This window comes from Lethenteron reissneri, chromosome 25, assembly GCF_015708825.2.
Source record: "Lethenteron reissneri isolate LAM-NWPU_2019-01 chromosome 25, ASM1570882v1, whole genome shotgun sequence".
Lineage (NCBI taxonomy): Eukaryota > Metazoa > Chordata > Hyperoartia > Petromyzontiformes > Petromyzontidae > Lethenteron > Lethenteron reissneri.
The window spans coordinates 13,385,611-13,399,850 of NC_083803.1; the positions used below are offsets into that span (position 1 = coordinate 13,385,611).

The 14,240-nt window shown below is 49.2% G+C and overlaps 2 protein-coding genes across 7 annotated transcripts in view; one reads left to right on the forward strand and one right to left on the reverse strand.

The window, feature by feature from the left end:
- Nucleotides 1-1,964, reverse strand: part of LOC133347266 (kinesin light chain 1-like) — a 51,156-nt gene extending 49,192 nt beyond the window's left edge. For 4 of the 5 annotated variants that reach the window (XR_009755696.1, XM_061559387.1, XM_061559391.1 and 1 more), the window contains exon 1: nucleotides 1,663-1,963. The gene's annotated coding sequence lies outside the window, so the exon portion shown is untranslated. Of the gene's footprint in view, nucleotides 1-1,662 lie in introns of all 5 variants that reach the window. The other variant, XM_061559388.1, reaches the window with a different exon arrangement.
- A 2,133-nt stretch (nucleotides 1,965-4,097) lies between these two features.
- On the forward strand, nucleotides 4,098-10,517 carry MRPL2 (mitochondrial ribosomal protein L2). 2 transcript variants are annotated; one of them, XM_061559392.1, is made up of 7 exons: nucleotides 4,098-4,311; nucleotides 5,930-6,358; nucleotides 6,924-7,080; nucleotides 7,600-7,715; nucleotides 8,550-8,660; nucleotides 8,816-8,889; nucleotides 9,440-10,517. In XM_061559392.1, the coding sequence occupies exons 2-7, from the start codon at nucleotides 5,968-5,970 to the stop codon at nucleotides 9,659-9,661; spliced, it is 1,071 nt and encodes a 356-aa protein (XP_061415376.1). In that variant the 5' UTR covers nucleotides 4,098-4,311; nucleotides 5,930-5,967; the 3' UTR covers nucleotides 9,662-10,517. The 2 variants fall into 2 exon arrangements, with proteins under 2 accessions (XP_061415376.1, XP_061415377.1); XM_061559393.1 differs by having other exon boundaries at nucleotides 5,933-6,358.
- The last annotated feature ends 3,723 nt before the right edge of the window (nucleotides 10,518-14,240 follow it).

Consider the following 14,240-nt stretch of genomic DNA (forward strand, 5'->3'; position numbering starts at 1 on the left):
ACCAGGTACTCATTCGAGGCCAAGTCGACCTAAGGGAGGCCCAGGACTAGTTTAGATAATCGTCACGGGTGCCAGCGACTACACGACCGCTCCCCCTTCCAATGACACACAAAGTGACACGCACCAAAGTGAATACACTCCACGCACAATGTAATTTAGACACCCACAGATAAACAAACAGTACACAATCAAGCCAACACAAAAAAACTCACAGTAACACCTACAGATACGGACCAAGGTCCCCCCCGTGTATCCTTTAACAGACTGCTGGGGCAAATGCAAGAACCTTTAAAGGAATAACCTTTTAAATGACGGTACAGTGCACCAATAGGTCAGCACCACCCCTGGCCGCCTTGGTCTCCCCAGTGCTGCTGTCCAGCCACGGGGGCCAGGTAATAATTTCCAGTGCAACCACAGCGCTTGTGCCAGGCTAGGTGCACTTTGAGGCCATGTGCCAGTGTCAACAGCTCGCCTGCAGACGGGGGGGGGATCAGTCATAGTGCACACACGCCAGTACAGTGACATGCGTAAATATAACCACGTACAAATACAAAGACACACGAGTTACTTCAAAGGATAAAAATCCAACATCTAGACAATCTAGAGACACGCCGTGCCCCCATTAAATCAAAAGCGACGCATGTCCACTGACATCCGTAGCTTGCGGTAATTGCACTTTAAAATTACTAACGCGGTCCCGGGAGATCTTCCAGTGGACTACCGAGGATGAGGGAGGAAGACGAGGAACCTCCCCCAGCACATGGGGCCCTCTTTCTCCGCCCCAGCAGACGCCAAGTCACGATCCTTAATTGCCTTGATTAATCGTCACATCATTAACTAGGACGGCGGTCCCCTTTGCCGGAGGCGGTAGCGTTGAGTTGTAATGGGAGGGTGGTGGCGTAGAGGGAGAGAGAGATCACAGAAGCTAACAACATCGATCCATTGCCAAGAACCATGGACACGACCATCGCAGCCACAATGTACCGCCGTGATTCATGCTGTGGGAGGGGATGCTGAGATTTGCGGTGAATTCGAGATATGTATGATGAAAAATAGGTTATTTTCCATGTTTGTTATCATCACGATCGACAATGTTTAGTTTTTTAAACAGATCTTAAACATTTGCAACACCGTGATCATCAACATCGGCCACAAGCTGCCTCCTAGTAAATCAGTCCCCGAACCTCACCTCTCGCTCCAGGTAATCCTGACGACTTCCCCCCCCAACCCCATCAACCTCCATCATCTCCATGTGGCTCAATCGTCTCCAAACTCCACCGCATCCCTATCTCACCTCTTCTTCCATCGTCGCATCCTCCTACAACGCCACCTCCTCTATTACCCCCCCTCCAACCATCTGCATCTACCGCAAGAGCTACTCCCACCACCCCCCTCTCCCACCTCGTCTTTCTCCAAGTTGTTCTGCCACTTACACCGCCTCCTCCAACATCCTTCCAACAACTCCACCCTCTTCCCCAAACCCTCCTCCTCCTCCTCCACCACCTCCTCCTCTCCACGCTTCCCTCGTTTCTCAGCCTCTGCCGTCACTTTGACTCCTCTGCCTCCAACCACCACCACCACCTCCTCCTGCCTCCATCACCACATGCAACGTCCACCTCCTCCGTCACCCCTCTCCTTGCCCACCCCCCCTCCTCCCGTCACCTCGTCAGGTCGTCTCGAACCCCGCGGCGCCCTCCACCGCAGCTCCCTCTCCAAACACCGCGGGGCGAACGCTGCCGGGGTTTTGTCGCTCCGCGTCTCCTCTCCCTCGCCGCCGCCTTCGCCTCGTCCCCCTCCTGCTCCTCGTCGTCCTCCTCCTCACGTCACCTCGTCGTCGCACACGCAGCGAGGGCGGCTTCAATCGCTCGCCAGAGTCGCACCGCGGCTCATGTCACCACGACCAGCAGCACCAGCACCGCCGCCGCCAAACACCACCACCTCCTACTCGTTCCACGCCCTCCGCCCGGCGTCGTGACGTCATCGCGTCGGTCAGGCGCGTCGCGAACGTGACGTCACCACGCACGGTAGAAGAGAGCGGGGCGGGGGCGGGGCGGGGGCGGGGCTATCGACGTCGACGTCATCGCGTCAGAGCGGCGGCGGCGGGTTTCGATTCTCCAATCGACGGCGTCGATTTTTTAAAGCTTTAGACGCGGACGCGTAGAATCGCGCACGTTATAATCGATTAGCTGTATCGTGGACGATTCTTTTACGTTTCGAATCACAATACAGCGTCGGGTTTACCCCTGCAGCCGTTCGCATCGGCGCAACGACAACAAAATCAATAATCGATTTCTAAACCGAAATCCACGGATCACGAATCGATATTTTCTTCGGCACTTGGGAAGCAGTTACGATCGCTCGTTGCTGCAGGCTTTTCAATGAACCCGTCCACACGCGAGGCGATGCGCATCGTTAAGTAATCGATTAATTGGCCACCGCACACTCCCGCGGGCTTTTGCTCGGTGACCCGAAGGAGATTTTCAACATTTTGAGAAAATCGATCCTGCAGGCTGCCGTGACGTCACCGCGCACCGATCGAGCGCATTACATCATCCGCTAAAGCGCAGCCGCCGCGTGTGACGTCATCGCGTTTTTTTACGCACTGCGGATGACGACATCACGCCGACGCGGCTCCGACATTACGTCATGTCTATTTATAGAACACAGCGAGGCGTGGGTCGCTTGTAAGTAGCCGCTGTGTGGTGCAGCGTTGTTGTCGGCTTGGAGAAAAGTTAATGACGGAGAGAAAATTAACAATTACGTTTAAACTAAATTGTGTTTTTGTTGTTCTTGGTTCTTTCGGTAAAGTCATGCAGAAGGGAAATACTAAAATAATATAAATATAAAACAATAAAAATTCTCACGAAGTTTCGACTGCAACACAAGCAATCGTCATCAGGTGTGAAATCCACAGCAAGAAAATTAGAAACAAGTGGCGGGTTTTCACATTTTCTTGCTGTGGATTTCACAACTGATGATTGCTTGTGTTGCAGTCGAAACGTCGTGAGCATTTGTATTGTTTTATATTATTTTAGTATTTCCCTTCTACGTGACTTTACCGAATGAACCAAGAATATGAATCCTTGCAGTCACGAAAGCTTTAAATCAAAATTGTGTTTTTGTTGTTATATTTTACCACGTGAGGCCCACGTAGCTATAATGCAAATGACAGCTCAGCGAAGTGGTTCATCATCGTGTGGACATTTAGAGCAAGACAAAATGCTCTCGCTAACGCGAGATGTTCATTCTAAATGTGGAGGGGGGGTAAAAAAAACCAGAGGACCACGATAAAAATCCACGCGACCAAGGGGAGAGATCGTGACAACATGCAGACTCCAAACACACAACAGGGGGGGGGGTCAAGGTCAGGGTCGAACCCACGACCTCCTTGCATACCTGGCGATGGAGTTAACATTCGTCACCGCGGCGCTCAAGGCGACAGAGAACACGAGGGGGAGCTCGCCGATACATCCACACGACTGATCAATGCCACCACGAGATGTGGTGGCATCGGTGCAGACAAATCGTTCGCTGTGCTGCACTTTTTTGCAACCCACAAGCGGCAAATTCACCAATCCCGACATGACCGGCGTGGTGAAGTATGGTGAACCCCCCCCACGATTCCGCATGGTGTATGGAAGTCCTCATCTAGCAGTGGAGTGACTAAATGGCCTATAAACGAACAGACGTTGACCCACACTTTACCCCACCAGTCACACCGCTTACACTGTGACCCCCCAAAGACAAAGATCCCCCGTATAGCCTTAGCAGACTGTCGGGGCAAGTGCTGTTAGCGAGCACCTATGAAGGCCGGAACGGTACACGAGGGGGGTGGGTGACCAGCACCACGCCCGGCCGCCTTTGTCTCCCCAGTGGCGATGTTTACACGTCGCACCAGGTACTCATTTGAGGCTGAGTCGACCTAGGGGAGGCCCAGGACCGGTTCAGACAATCGTCACTGGTGTTGGTGGCCGTGAGCGGGAATCGAACCCGGGTAGCCGGGTTCGTAGCGCAGCGCAGCGCTAACCACTACACCCACCGCTCCCCACCACTGTGACCCCCCCACCCCCACCACCACCAAACCACGTGGCGCGAATGCTTCCGGGTCGCAATGGCCGCCCCCTGCTAATGCGCACGCGTTGCTCGATGCGCCGGCTCTGACCTTCGCTTTTAAACCAAAAAACATTTCCCCTTAAAGTTTTAACATTTTATTGAGTTATTTTTTTGTCACAACGCGATCCTGTTTTGTTCACGCGCCATATCGCGGCTCTTGCACCCGAGGCTCCGGGGTGTTGGCGAGCGCCGCTGAAGGTGAAGTTGATGTTTGTAATTAACATTGAATAAAATATCCGATGCTGTCACCGAGGCCTCGTTTGTTTACGGGTTAAGCGCTGCTGGTTGCTGTGCGCCTACTGAATCACGAATGCCGTCTCGGCACTAAGTTAGCGTAGCCCCAAACCCGCCTGTGCAAACGGCGCGAGAGTTTTCTGCAGAGATAATAGAGGTACTTGTATCGACGTAGACCTACCTATCGACGTTAAGACCGGTACACGAGATATGCAAAGACACGGAGAGACTTGGGCAGAGGTACACGAGGGGACGCGGAGACGACAAACAAAGAGACGGGCTCATGGGTGAGGTGGTGGTAACGTGCTCGTGAGATGAGACGCGGGCAGAGACAGAGACACACACAGGGACATAGACACGGAAAGAGACAGGGGAGAGGGAGACGAAGTGAGGAGGGGAAACAAGAGACGAGAGGGACAGGCAGAGAGAGACGGTCACAGAACGAGAGCTGTAGAGACGGAGGGTTGTCACGTAAACAGAACGTGGCCAATTCGTCACTCGTACAGCACCACCGGTGTGTTGGAGAACCCCAAGCCGCAACATTTACAATCCGAGTACGACGTTTCGCCAGTAATTACAACTAGCTTCATCAGGCGACAGCCAGATTTGTTTCGGGTGGTGGCGGGTTTAACGACACATTTACGCGATCTAACCCAAAACAACCTCTTTTTATGGATGATATTGGTCGCGAAAGCCTACGTGTTAAACAGAGAGACGGAGCTTTGTCCAATGTTGAGACTGTCCGTCACAATGGGGATTTGTAATTTCCGTCCCATTGCCTTAGAGTGTCTCGGCACGGGAGGCATATTTATGCGGGCGGTATAATGATATTTAATTGCAGTCTTTTAAGTTGGTTTGCTCTATGCGACAGCTATTAAATTGAAGGTTGTTCATGAAACTGCTGTCTCCTAGGTTCCGAGTGCTTTCCATGCACCGTTGTCATTTGCCGTGTCCCAAATATGAGGCTCAATAGATCTGTGTTTTTTGTGTTCCAAGGACGGGTGATTGTTCAGCTCAATATTCATTATACATACACCAGTTGTAAGACTGTTTATGACAACAGCAGTCGCAAGGCATATTCAAGCAATGCCAACATTGCACCTGGGTGAGAGATAACAAAAACCTGATCCCTCGATTTCATCCACTGCCGGAGTCTGCAGCCCCCCCCCCCCCCCCCAAGTCATCTGTGCTGTCAATTCCTATTCAAGTGCAGGCTCATGACCTCCTTGCCGTTTTGTTTCTCTGCATATGAATGACTGCCTCTTTCTACAAAATCAGAATCCAGAATCTTTATACTGGGGGAATCCGATGAGCTATAAAGCTCTTTTTCACAGATGTCTCGTAGAGGCAGGTCAGAAAAAATACTATTAATATGCATGCATACTCTCTACAACGTCTTAAAATGCGGTCTCATTTAGAAACGCCATCTATAAATCCATATTGTGTGTTTCGCATCGAGTACGTCGTTTTTTTAAATTAACCGCCCCTCCGTTGTAACACAGCACAGAGCAAGACCGCGATAACCGACGACATTGCTCAATGCCATCCCCACACTGACAGTTCCTCGTGTCTCATTCAACAGCAGCAACCGCCGAGAGGGAATCGCCTGCAGCCCCAGCCATGTCGCTGTATGCCCTTGCTTCGCGGGGCCTGCGGGCGATCACCCTGGCTCTCCCAACCACCACAGCACGTGCGGGCACCCAGGGCCCGCGACTCCTCGCTCACCACCGCTCCATCACCTCCTCCATAGTCGTGAGTAGCAGCTACAGCAGCAGCAGTAGCAGCGCCGCCGCGTGGTGTCGGAGTCTGGCCGCGCGGATTACGGCGAGGCGAGGGATCCTAGAGAGCGGCCTCGCTGCGAGTGGTGTCGAGGCCATGGCGCTGGGTCCTCCTGCCCAGGGCTTCCACACGACCACGGAGCTCCACGTGTACAAGGCCATCTGGAAGAAGAATAAAACGTACACCATCCGGCCCATCGGCAGGAAGAAGACGGGCGGGAGGGACCACACAGGTGACGTACTACGCGATGGTCTTGTCGTTCAAGGTGGTGGGATGTGGGTCCTTCCATATTATGGACGATTTCAGTCTATAGCTTCTCTCCGCAACTGTGTTTCTGCCTTTGCCACCAAACTGATTTGGATGCAGCCCAAGTGTGATCAATTGCAGGATGCATTCGTGTATTCACGTTTGTTTATTTGTTGCGTTTGCATTGGCATTGGGATAAATTCTCAATGTGAATAATTTATTCCTGTATTTTTCAAAATACATAAAAATTAAGCCAACAGACTTAAAAATAAGAGCTTGAGGGATTAATTTATTGTGTTGTTTGAGTAAGTGAATGGATATTACATGGCTCGTGTCTGTCTTGTCAAAGACAAACAGTGAACGAACAATAGCATAATTTATCCAGGAATGCCTCGCCGAGTCGAAAGTCTTTAAAGGGGGGGCTCCTGCATAATTCCATGTGGAAAAAAACTAGAATTCACAGATAAAACCCACCATGCAGACTAAAGAGTGACCTGCTTTACATCTGTAAACTTCTCCCACCCTTCTCGACAACACCGCCCACCCGGTAGGCCGGATCCGAACGCACGGCATCGGTGGCGGTCACCGGCAATGCTACCGCATGATCGACTTCAAGCGGCTGCCGGTGGGATTGATGGCCGGTCGCCTGGATGAGAACAAGACGGTGATGGAGGAGAAGGTGATGGAGGTGCGCTACGACCCGCTAAGGTGAGTTGGCTCACCTACATCGCACCTCCCATTAGCACGGTTGGCTACGTATGGTTGGAAAGAAGTTAAACATAAATACGTACGATGCAGCATCTGGGACATTTAATGTATTTTAGTTGAAAGTGTTATCCTGAAGAGAGGGCCCATTCGCATAAGGATACACTTGACTTAAGGGTAACAGAGCCAGCACAGCTGAGAACCTGGTTTCGAAGCCATTGTGCACACACACCTTAGATTACACCCGGTTCATGTACAAATAATTTAGGTTTGGGTGAGCACTGAATTTTTTTATCCCATCCCACTGAAAAATCTGGGTGCTTGTCATGGTAAATATTTTTGTCGTGTTGATGAGAGGTCCTCGGAATATTTCACGTCATCTTCGAGAGCAGTTCTTCAACACAATCTGATGACTGTAAGAAGCCTGTCGTTTGCATAACAAATCCGAGGAGCTTGGCACACAAGACCCGGGTCAGTGTTAGACAGCCACGGTGAGATCTTGCGTGTCCGATGTCGTTTCAGGTCTGCAGACATCGCACTCGTGGCGGGCGGAACGCACAAGCGCTGGATCATTGCCACCCAAAGCATGCAGCCTGGTGACGTCATCAAGACGTCAGGCTTCATAGGGCGGATGGCAGGTGATGTGCAGTGTTAATTTCACAAACAAAGTTGGTGACGGAGATAATCTGAAATGAAGTGCATTTTCTTTCAGTCAATGATGACAATCCACAAATCGAGGTTCGACTGCAAGTTTCCGGGTTGTCGTCTACTCATCTAAGGCTGTCTAAAATAATTAATCAATGCTGACTAAAAATGCCAGCCTGAGACACCAAATCGCAATGATACGGAGCTGTTGTGCACCCATGTGCATTACAGATGCCTGCATTCACGGCTAATGACATTTAAAGGACCACGCAGCACAGTAATAAATCGCTGTCTTAGATGGGTTGTGTGTGCCTTGGCCGTCCGACACGAGATCGAAACATCGTTAATTAAAGGAAAAAAAATCCTTTAAAGTGCTCTAGCGACATCACATCGGTGTGATTTGTCAAAATTTTAATGCGTCATTGCAGTGGAATCACGAAAGCGCTTGTTAAATGCATTTTTAAATCTTCATTAATGGCGGTTTAATCTCGCGTCAGCTCAGGTTTGTATCTGGAAAATGAAAGCTATCTTGTTGAGTTGCATCTCCCTTTAACATCAACGAGGAGCCTAGAACATTCTCATCTGCGGCTTATAATGAGCTCATTAGCATAACTCCCGGGTTTTAATGAGCCCACTTCTCCGTCTGCTTTGGCATCCCTTTAAATTGGCCCTTACTCATTCCTTACATCTCATTCCCCTTGCCTACTCGCTTTCCAATCCGTCAGTTCCACCGCCCCCCCCCAACTCCCATCTTGCTCCCGCTCGCTCACACCGTCGCTCTCCGTTTGCCACCCCTACCCCTGCTCGTCCCCTCACTCCGTGCGTAGTGCTGGCGCACGAGGGGGACGCTTACCCCGTGGGGGCGCTCCCGGTGGGGACCCTCATCAACAACCTGGAGGTGAAGCCCGGCGCCGGCGCCCAGCTCATCCGTGCGGCCGGTAAGGGCGCAGAATTGTGGGCCATGCCACAGAATCGCACCCACCGTCCCAGCCACCCAACCCGACATCGGCGATTCGGTTATTCGTCGGCAAGTGACGAGTAGCTCCCTCCTACCCCCCAGGCGAAGTAAGACTGTCGTGCGTGTGTGTTGCAGGAACGTGCGGGTTGCTCATCAGGAAAGTGGAAGGAACTGCCATCATCCAGCTGCCGTCCAAACATCAGATTCAGGCAAGAACAGATGTTCAAGAAGATATTTCGGTATCCGCAATAGAGAATATTTAAACGTAATTTTGATTTAAGTTTCTTGTTGGAGAGCCACGTGGCTGCAGACATGTGGATCAGAAGTATGGAAATGTATGGAGAACTTTGATGGATTGGGGGAAGGCCTTAATCCAGCAGTGGATAGATTCTGGCTGAGGATGATCAAATGGGACGGACCAAATGAAGGTTGTTCATGAACCAGTTTTGTTGGTTTCCAGCACTTTCTGTGCACCACCTTTGTAAATGTGGCTTATTCTAAGGGCCAAAGTTCGATAAAACATTACGTTTTACATATATACCAGTCGAAAGACAGTATTCATGACAATGGTGTTGCAGTATTTTCAGACAGCGTTAACGACATTTTTCACAAGTGTCTTTTCATTTTAATTACCCACGGCTCTTCGCAATATTATTGCAGGCAAATATACCGCTTTGCTTCGACTGTTAGACCCCAGCATCTGCACCAAGCCACCCAGGACGTGTGCTAACCTCCTCTGCCCATCGCGCACCCCTGCAGGTGGCGGAGACATGCATGGCGACGGTGGGCCGTGTGTCGCGCGTCGACCACAACGAGGAGCCCATCGGCAAGGCCGGGCGCAACCGGCGCTTTGGCCGACGGCCGCAGAGCGGCCTGTGGCAGCGCAAGGGCGGCTGGGCCGGTCGCAAGATCCGGCCGCTGCCCCCGATCAAGAACTACGCCGCCAAGGGATCGCTCATCAAGCCCGCCACGCCTGTTTAGCGTGGCACACGGAGGAGTACCAGAGTCGCCGCCTGTCCTGGTTTTCCCAGGATTGTTCTGTGTTGAAGCAGCTGTCCCGGGAAATCTGTAAGTCGTTAATTGGGACATTCAAGACTGCCTTTCCGTGCAAGGTCTCTGTCGGTATTGTGAAATATTCTGCTTCCCATTGTTTTTTTTTGTACCTCAGGAGGTGGCAACCCTAGCCACGTGCGCATGTACACCAACGCTCGCTCATGCGCGTATCTTGCGAGGCTGAGCCTGTATAATAAACACAAATATGTGACTGATGGTGCAGGCACTCGCGCGCACACACACACAGTCACACTTGATTCAAGCGTCCGTGTTCGTTGTCCCATAAACGACAATGGGGCAAATCGCCAATGTGATGCGCTTCATCTCTGTGCACACACTCTAAGGGTAATGTACCTTCGCCACGCTGTCTTGTCATGATATACCGTGCGCCTTTGTGTAGATATCGTTCGGGACTGCAAACACCAAAGGTGAAAATCGAACAAAAGTTATAAAGGGGGCCAGGCAGCGTGCCAGAGGTGGGGCTCGGGTTGTCGGGGGTCAGGGCTATGGCTCGGGTTCGGATGGCTCGTGTCCTCCCAACAATTGGCAGGTTTGCACCACCCTCCGCAAAAAAAAAAACAGAACCACTTTTGTTTATTGGCTTTTCACTGGTGTTTACAGTGCGCTCGCAGGGCATATATCTGTGTGTGTTACACAGCCATTCGTGTGCACGCAACATTTTTGAACACAGACTATTAAACGGACGTTTTATTTCAATGCTGTTGGCAGTTCGGCTTGCAGAGCCATGAGTAACTATGAATAAAACGGAAGCTTGTTTAACCTGCTGACGAATTCCAGGTTTATTCAACAGCAACTTGGATTCATTTGGCGGCGAGCAGCGTCTCAACTCCAGTCCTCGACACCTCCAACGGTCCACTTTGTGATTACCAATATTTTATTGATAATCGAATTAAATCACTGCACACTCAATGCACCCGCTGGCTGCTGGGAATGAGCGCAGCAGTCGGTGTACAATGGTGGGGTGGCTTCATGACATTGACCAATCCATATTAGGCCAGCGATATAATAGATTGCGGGCAAATGGTATCACCTCCAGTGGCTCCTGGGATTACGTGAACCCAATTGCGATACAGCATATTTTCTGCGTTTAACGAGTTCCCCCAAGGGATTCAATTCGCACGATTCAGGGACGTGATTACACTCAAGAATCAAATATCTTTTGTAGAATTTTACCTTCTCGTGTATCGTTTCTCACTCGGTCTCGATTGCAGCTGAGCTCGCTCCATCAGTCTTTAATGTTATACAATTTGCATAACCCAAAAATAACGCATTCATAACTTGGTGACAAGTCACTTGGAAATCAGAATACCCTGGGTCTCGTGAGGTCTGACCTTGTTGAACAGTTAAACTAAACCCATCTTATGCGGCACATATATCATGAACCTTGAGCAATATTAATCTGGGCATCATTACACATGTAACACACGAATCCAAAGCATCGATTCTCATGGGATTTGATTGATGTAGTGTGATCTTAAAAAACAGACTAGGTTCACGCATGTATCAATATACACCTACATAAACACCACCGATGTTTTCTCCACTTGTATTGCTCCTAATTAAATTGAGAAATGCACCATTTGGCGCGTTTAACGTCACCAGCCACGGACACCCCAAGTGGAGAGTGTTGATCATTTCACAGTCCCCATTCAAGTTTAGTTTTTCCCTTAAATCCCAATCGAGCACAATCTGGACTTGTAGAACGTACGTATGTTGAACTACTTCCGCACCGTATGTAGCCAACCTTGGTAATCGGAGGTGCGGGAACGATTGAACACCTTCCTGCTGCGGAGGGAGCTGGTAGGAACGTTGGGTTGCTCGGTCAATGGGCAGGGTCAACGGCGACGTGGTGTATTCCGCAAATATGCCCGACAGGGCGGGCACAAGCCGGCGTGAGTAGGTTAAACGTTGAGTTTTATAAGGGCACCACGGGGTGACCAGCCCCTCCCCACCCAGCCCCACCCCTCACCCAGCCCCTCCCCACCCAGCCCCTCCCTGCACGACAGACGGACACAATAATCCCCTGTGGGCTGGTGTAACCAGGAGGTTCCTACCAGTAATACTGTCCATAGATTAATGTGATGAATGATTGATATGCGGAAGAGCACTGCGCAATACTGCTACCGTGATTCCCTACTTATAATTGCTAACGATAATGGCTTACATCACAAGCATTAGCCTCCTGCGGTAATAGACGACCCCCCCCCCCTCCCATGCACTCTTCTCTAGCCCAGTCGAGACTAATCGAGCTCAGCTTTTACTGCCATCTCTCGCCCGACTGGCATTATTAACCAGTCACCCAGGACCTGTAATTATCCACGCATGCAAAATGTATCCAATGGGATCGACTCCCTTAATTATAGGTGGTGTGCGACTGCCTACCTCCCACGCCACAATTCTCCTGGTGGGTCAACAATACACAGTCAGACCCCACCCCCAAAGTCATTTGCCCCGACTAGGACATCCTTAAAACAACGGCATACACAAGTTAATTTGCGCTGCCGTGGATAATAAACAAGTACATGTTGAACTTCTTTTGCGCCATACGTAGTTAAACCGTGCTGATCGGAGGTACAGACTCGTCAGTGGAAAATGTCCGCTTTCTATCCCTTCGAACAAACCATTCTCGCACCACAGATTAGCACGGTTGGCTACGTACGGTGCGAAAGAAGTTGAACATACATTCGAATTTCCTTTAATCATTCACTCACGCCTCGAGTCCACCACAGCCATCTCTGGATGTCAAGTCTCTGGATTTCAAGTCTCTGAATATTAAGTCTGGATGTCAAATGTCTGGATGCCAAGTGCTCTGGGTGAGTGGGTGTCAATTGTCTGGATGTCAAGTCTGGATATTAAGTCTCTGGATGCCAAGTGTCTGGATGCCAAGGCTCTGAATATGACGTCTCTGGATGTCGAGTCGAAGCAGCCGAAACAATTTGCTGCCCTCTCGTGGTTCCTTTCTGCAAATCTTCAATTCCAACGCAAAACCTTGAGCGTTGGATATGTTTAGAGCTGAAACGACTGGCAAACTAAGCCAACGAATCGAACAGCGTTTGTAACCGACTACTTTCTTGTGATTGATAATGACCTGGACCTCCTTTATGGAAAAAAACGGCATCTACCACTGCATCGTGCCTCCTGATGGCGAGAAACTACCTACAAGGCACTTCCAACATGACGCCGTTCATGCCGATGTTGTCAATCAGTCGATGATGTCACCAAGGCATCCCCATCACCTCCCGTCCAGCGGCACATGTGCGAACAGAGATGATACTCCCCCCCCCCCACCAACTATTTTTGTGTCATTCGATTAGTCGAGTAATTGAACCGATGATAATCGGTAAACTTAAACAATTGAATCGCCCAACTCTGAATACAACTAGCCTGTTTGCCCGTCCTAGGACGGAAGCTGCAATATTTACGAAAAAATTGAGCAGAGTATAATTGTATCTTGTGTAAATTTAATGGCAGTAAGTCTTGCACAAAACTACATCATAAAACACCTCACTTCATGTCACTGTAGCACTGTATATAACGGACCTTCAATTTGTTCAAATTCACTGCTCTAATACTTTATTATCTTCTGCTTTCGGTCGCTGGGGTTGAAATAAATTGGAAATCGATACAATATCTGGAAAATCACCGAGAAATGTCAATTTGACCATAATGTAGAAGCATACATTTGACTTACCTTTTGTCTCAAGTGCTGAAGAAATTTTGACTTAAAACTTTCGTGACTGCAGCAAATAATATTCTTTGGTTCTTTCGGTAAAGTCAACGTAGATAGAAAAATAATAAAATATAAAGTTAAAAAGAAAAACGACAAAAAAACACTAATTTACACGGTAGGCTGGTTTTTAATCGGAGTGCGTGTACTGGCAGTCTATAATGTAGACTGTAGCCTGGTTATTAAGTTTGGTGAGTGTACTGGCAGTCTATAATGTAGACTGTAGCAATGGTTTTTAATTTGGGTGAGTGTACTGGCAGTCTATAATGTAGACTGTAGCAATGGTTATTAATTTGGGTGAGTGTACTGGCAGTCTATAATGCAGACTGTAGCCTGGTTCTTAACCTCGGTGAGTGCCAGCACACTCACTCCGATTAAGAACCAGGCTAAGTCTACATTAGTGTTTTTTGTTGTTTAATTTTTTTCTATCTATGTGACTTTACCGAAAGAACCAAGGAATATGATTTATTGCAGTCACAAAAGTTAAGTAAAATGTTTTTTTTTATTTTAGTCACTTTATTTTTTATTATTATTTTTCTATCTACGTGACTTTACCGAAAGAACCAAAGAATATGCTGAAGAAATACATAAAGACACCAAATCCACTTTGTTGCTGCGTAGAATTATTTATTACATTCACTTTCAACAAAGAAACGTCAAACTTAAAGTGAATTTGCGAAAATAAAAATGTCTTTCCGTTCCACCTTCTTCTGCGCCAGTGTAATAATCCACCCGCTCATGAATATTAATAACGGGGGG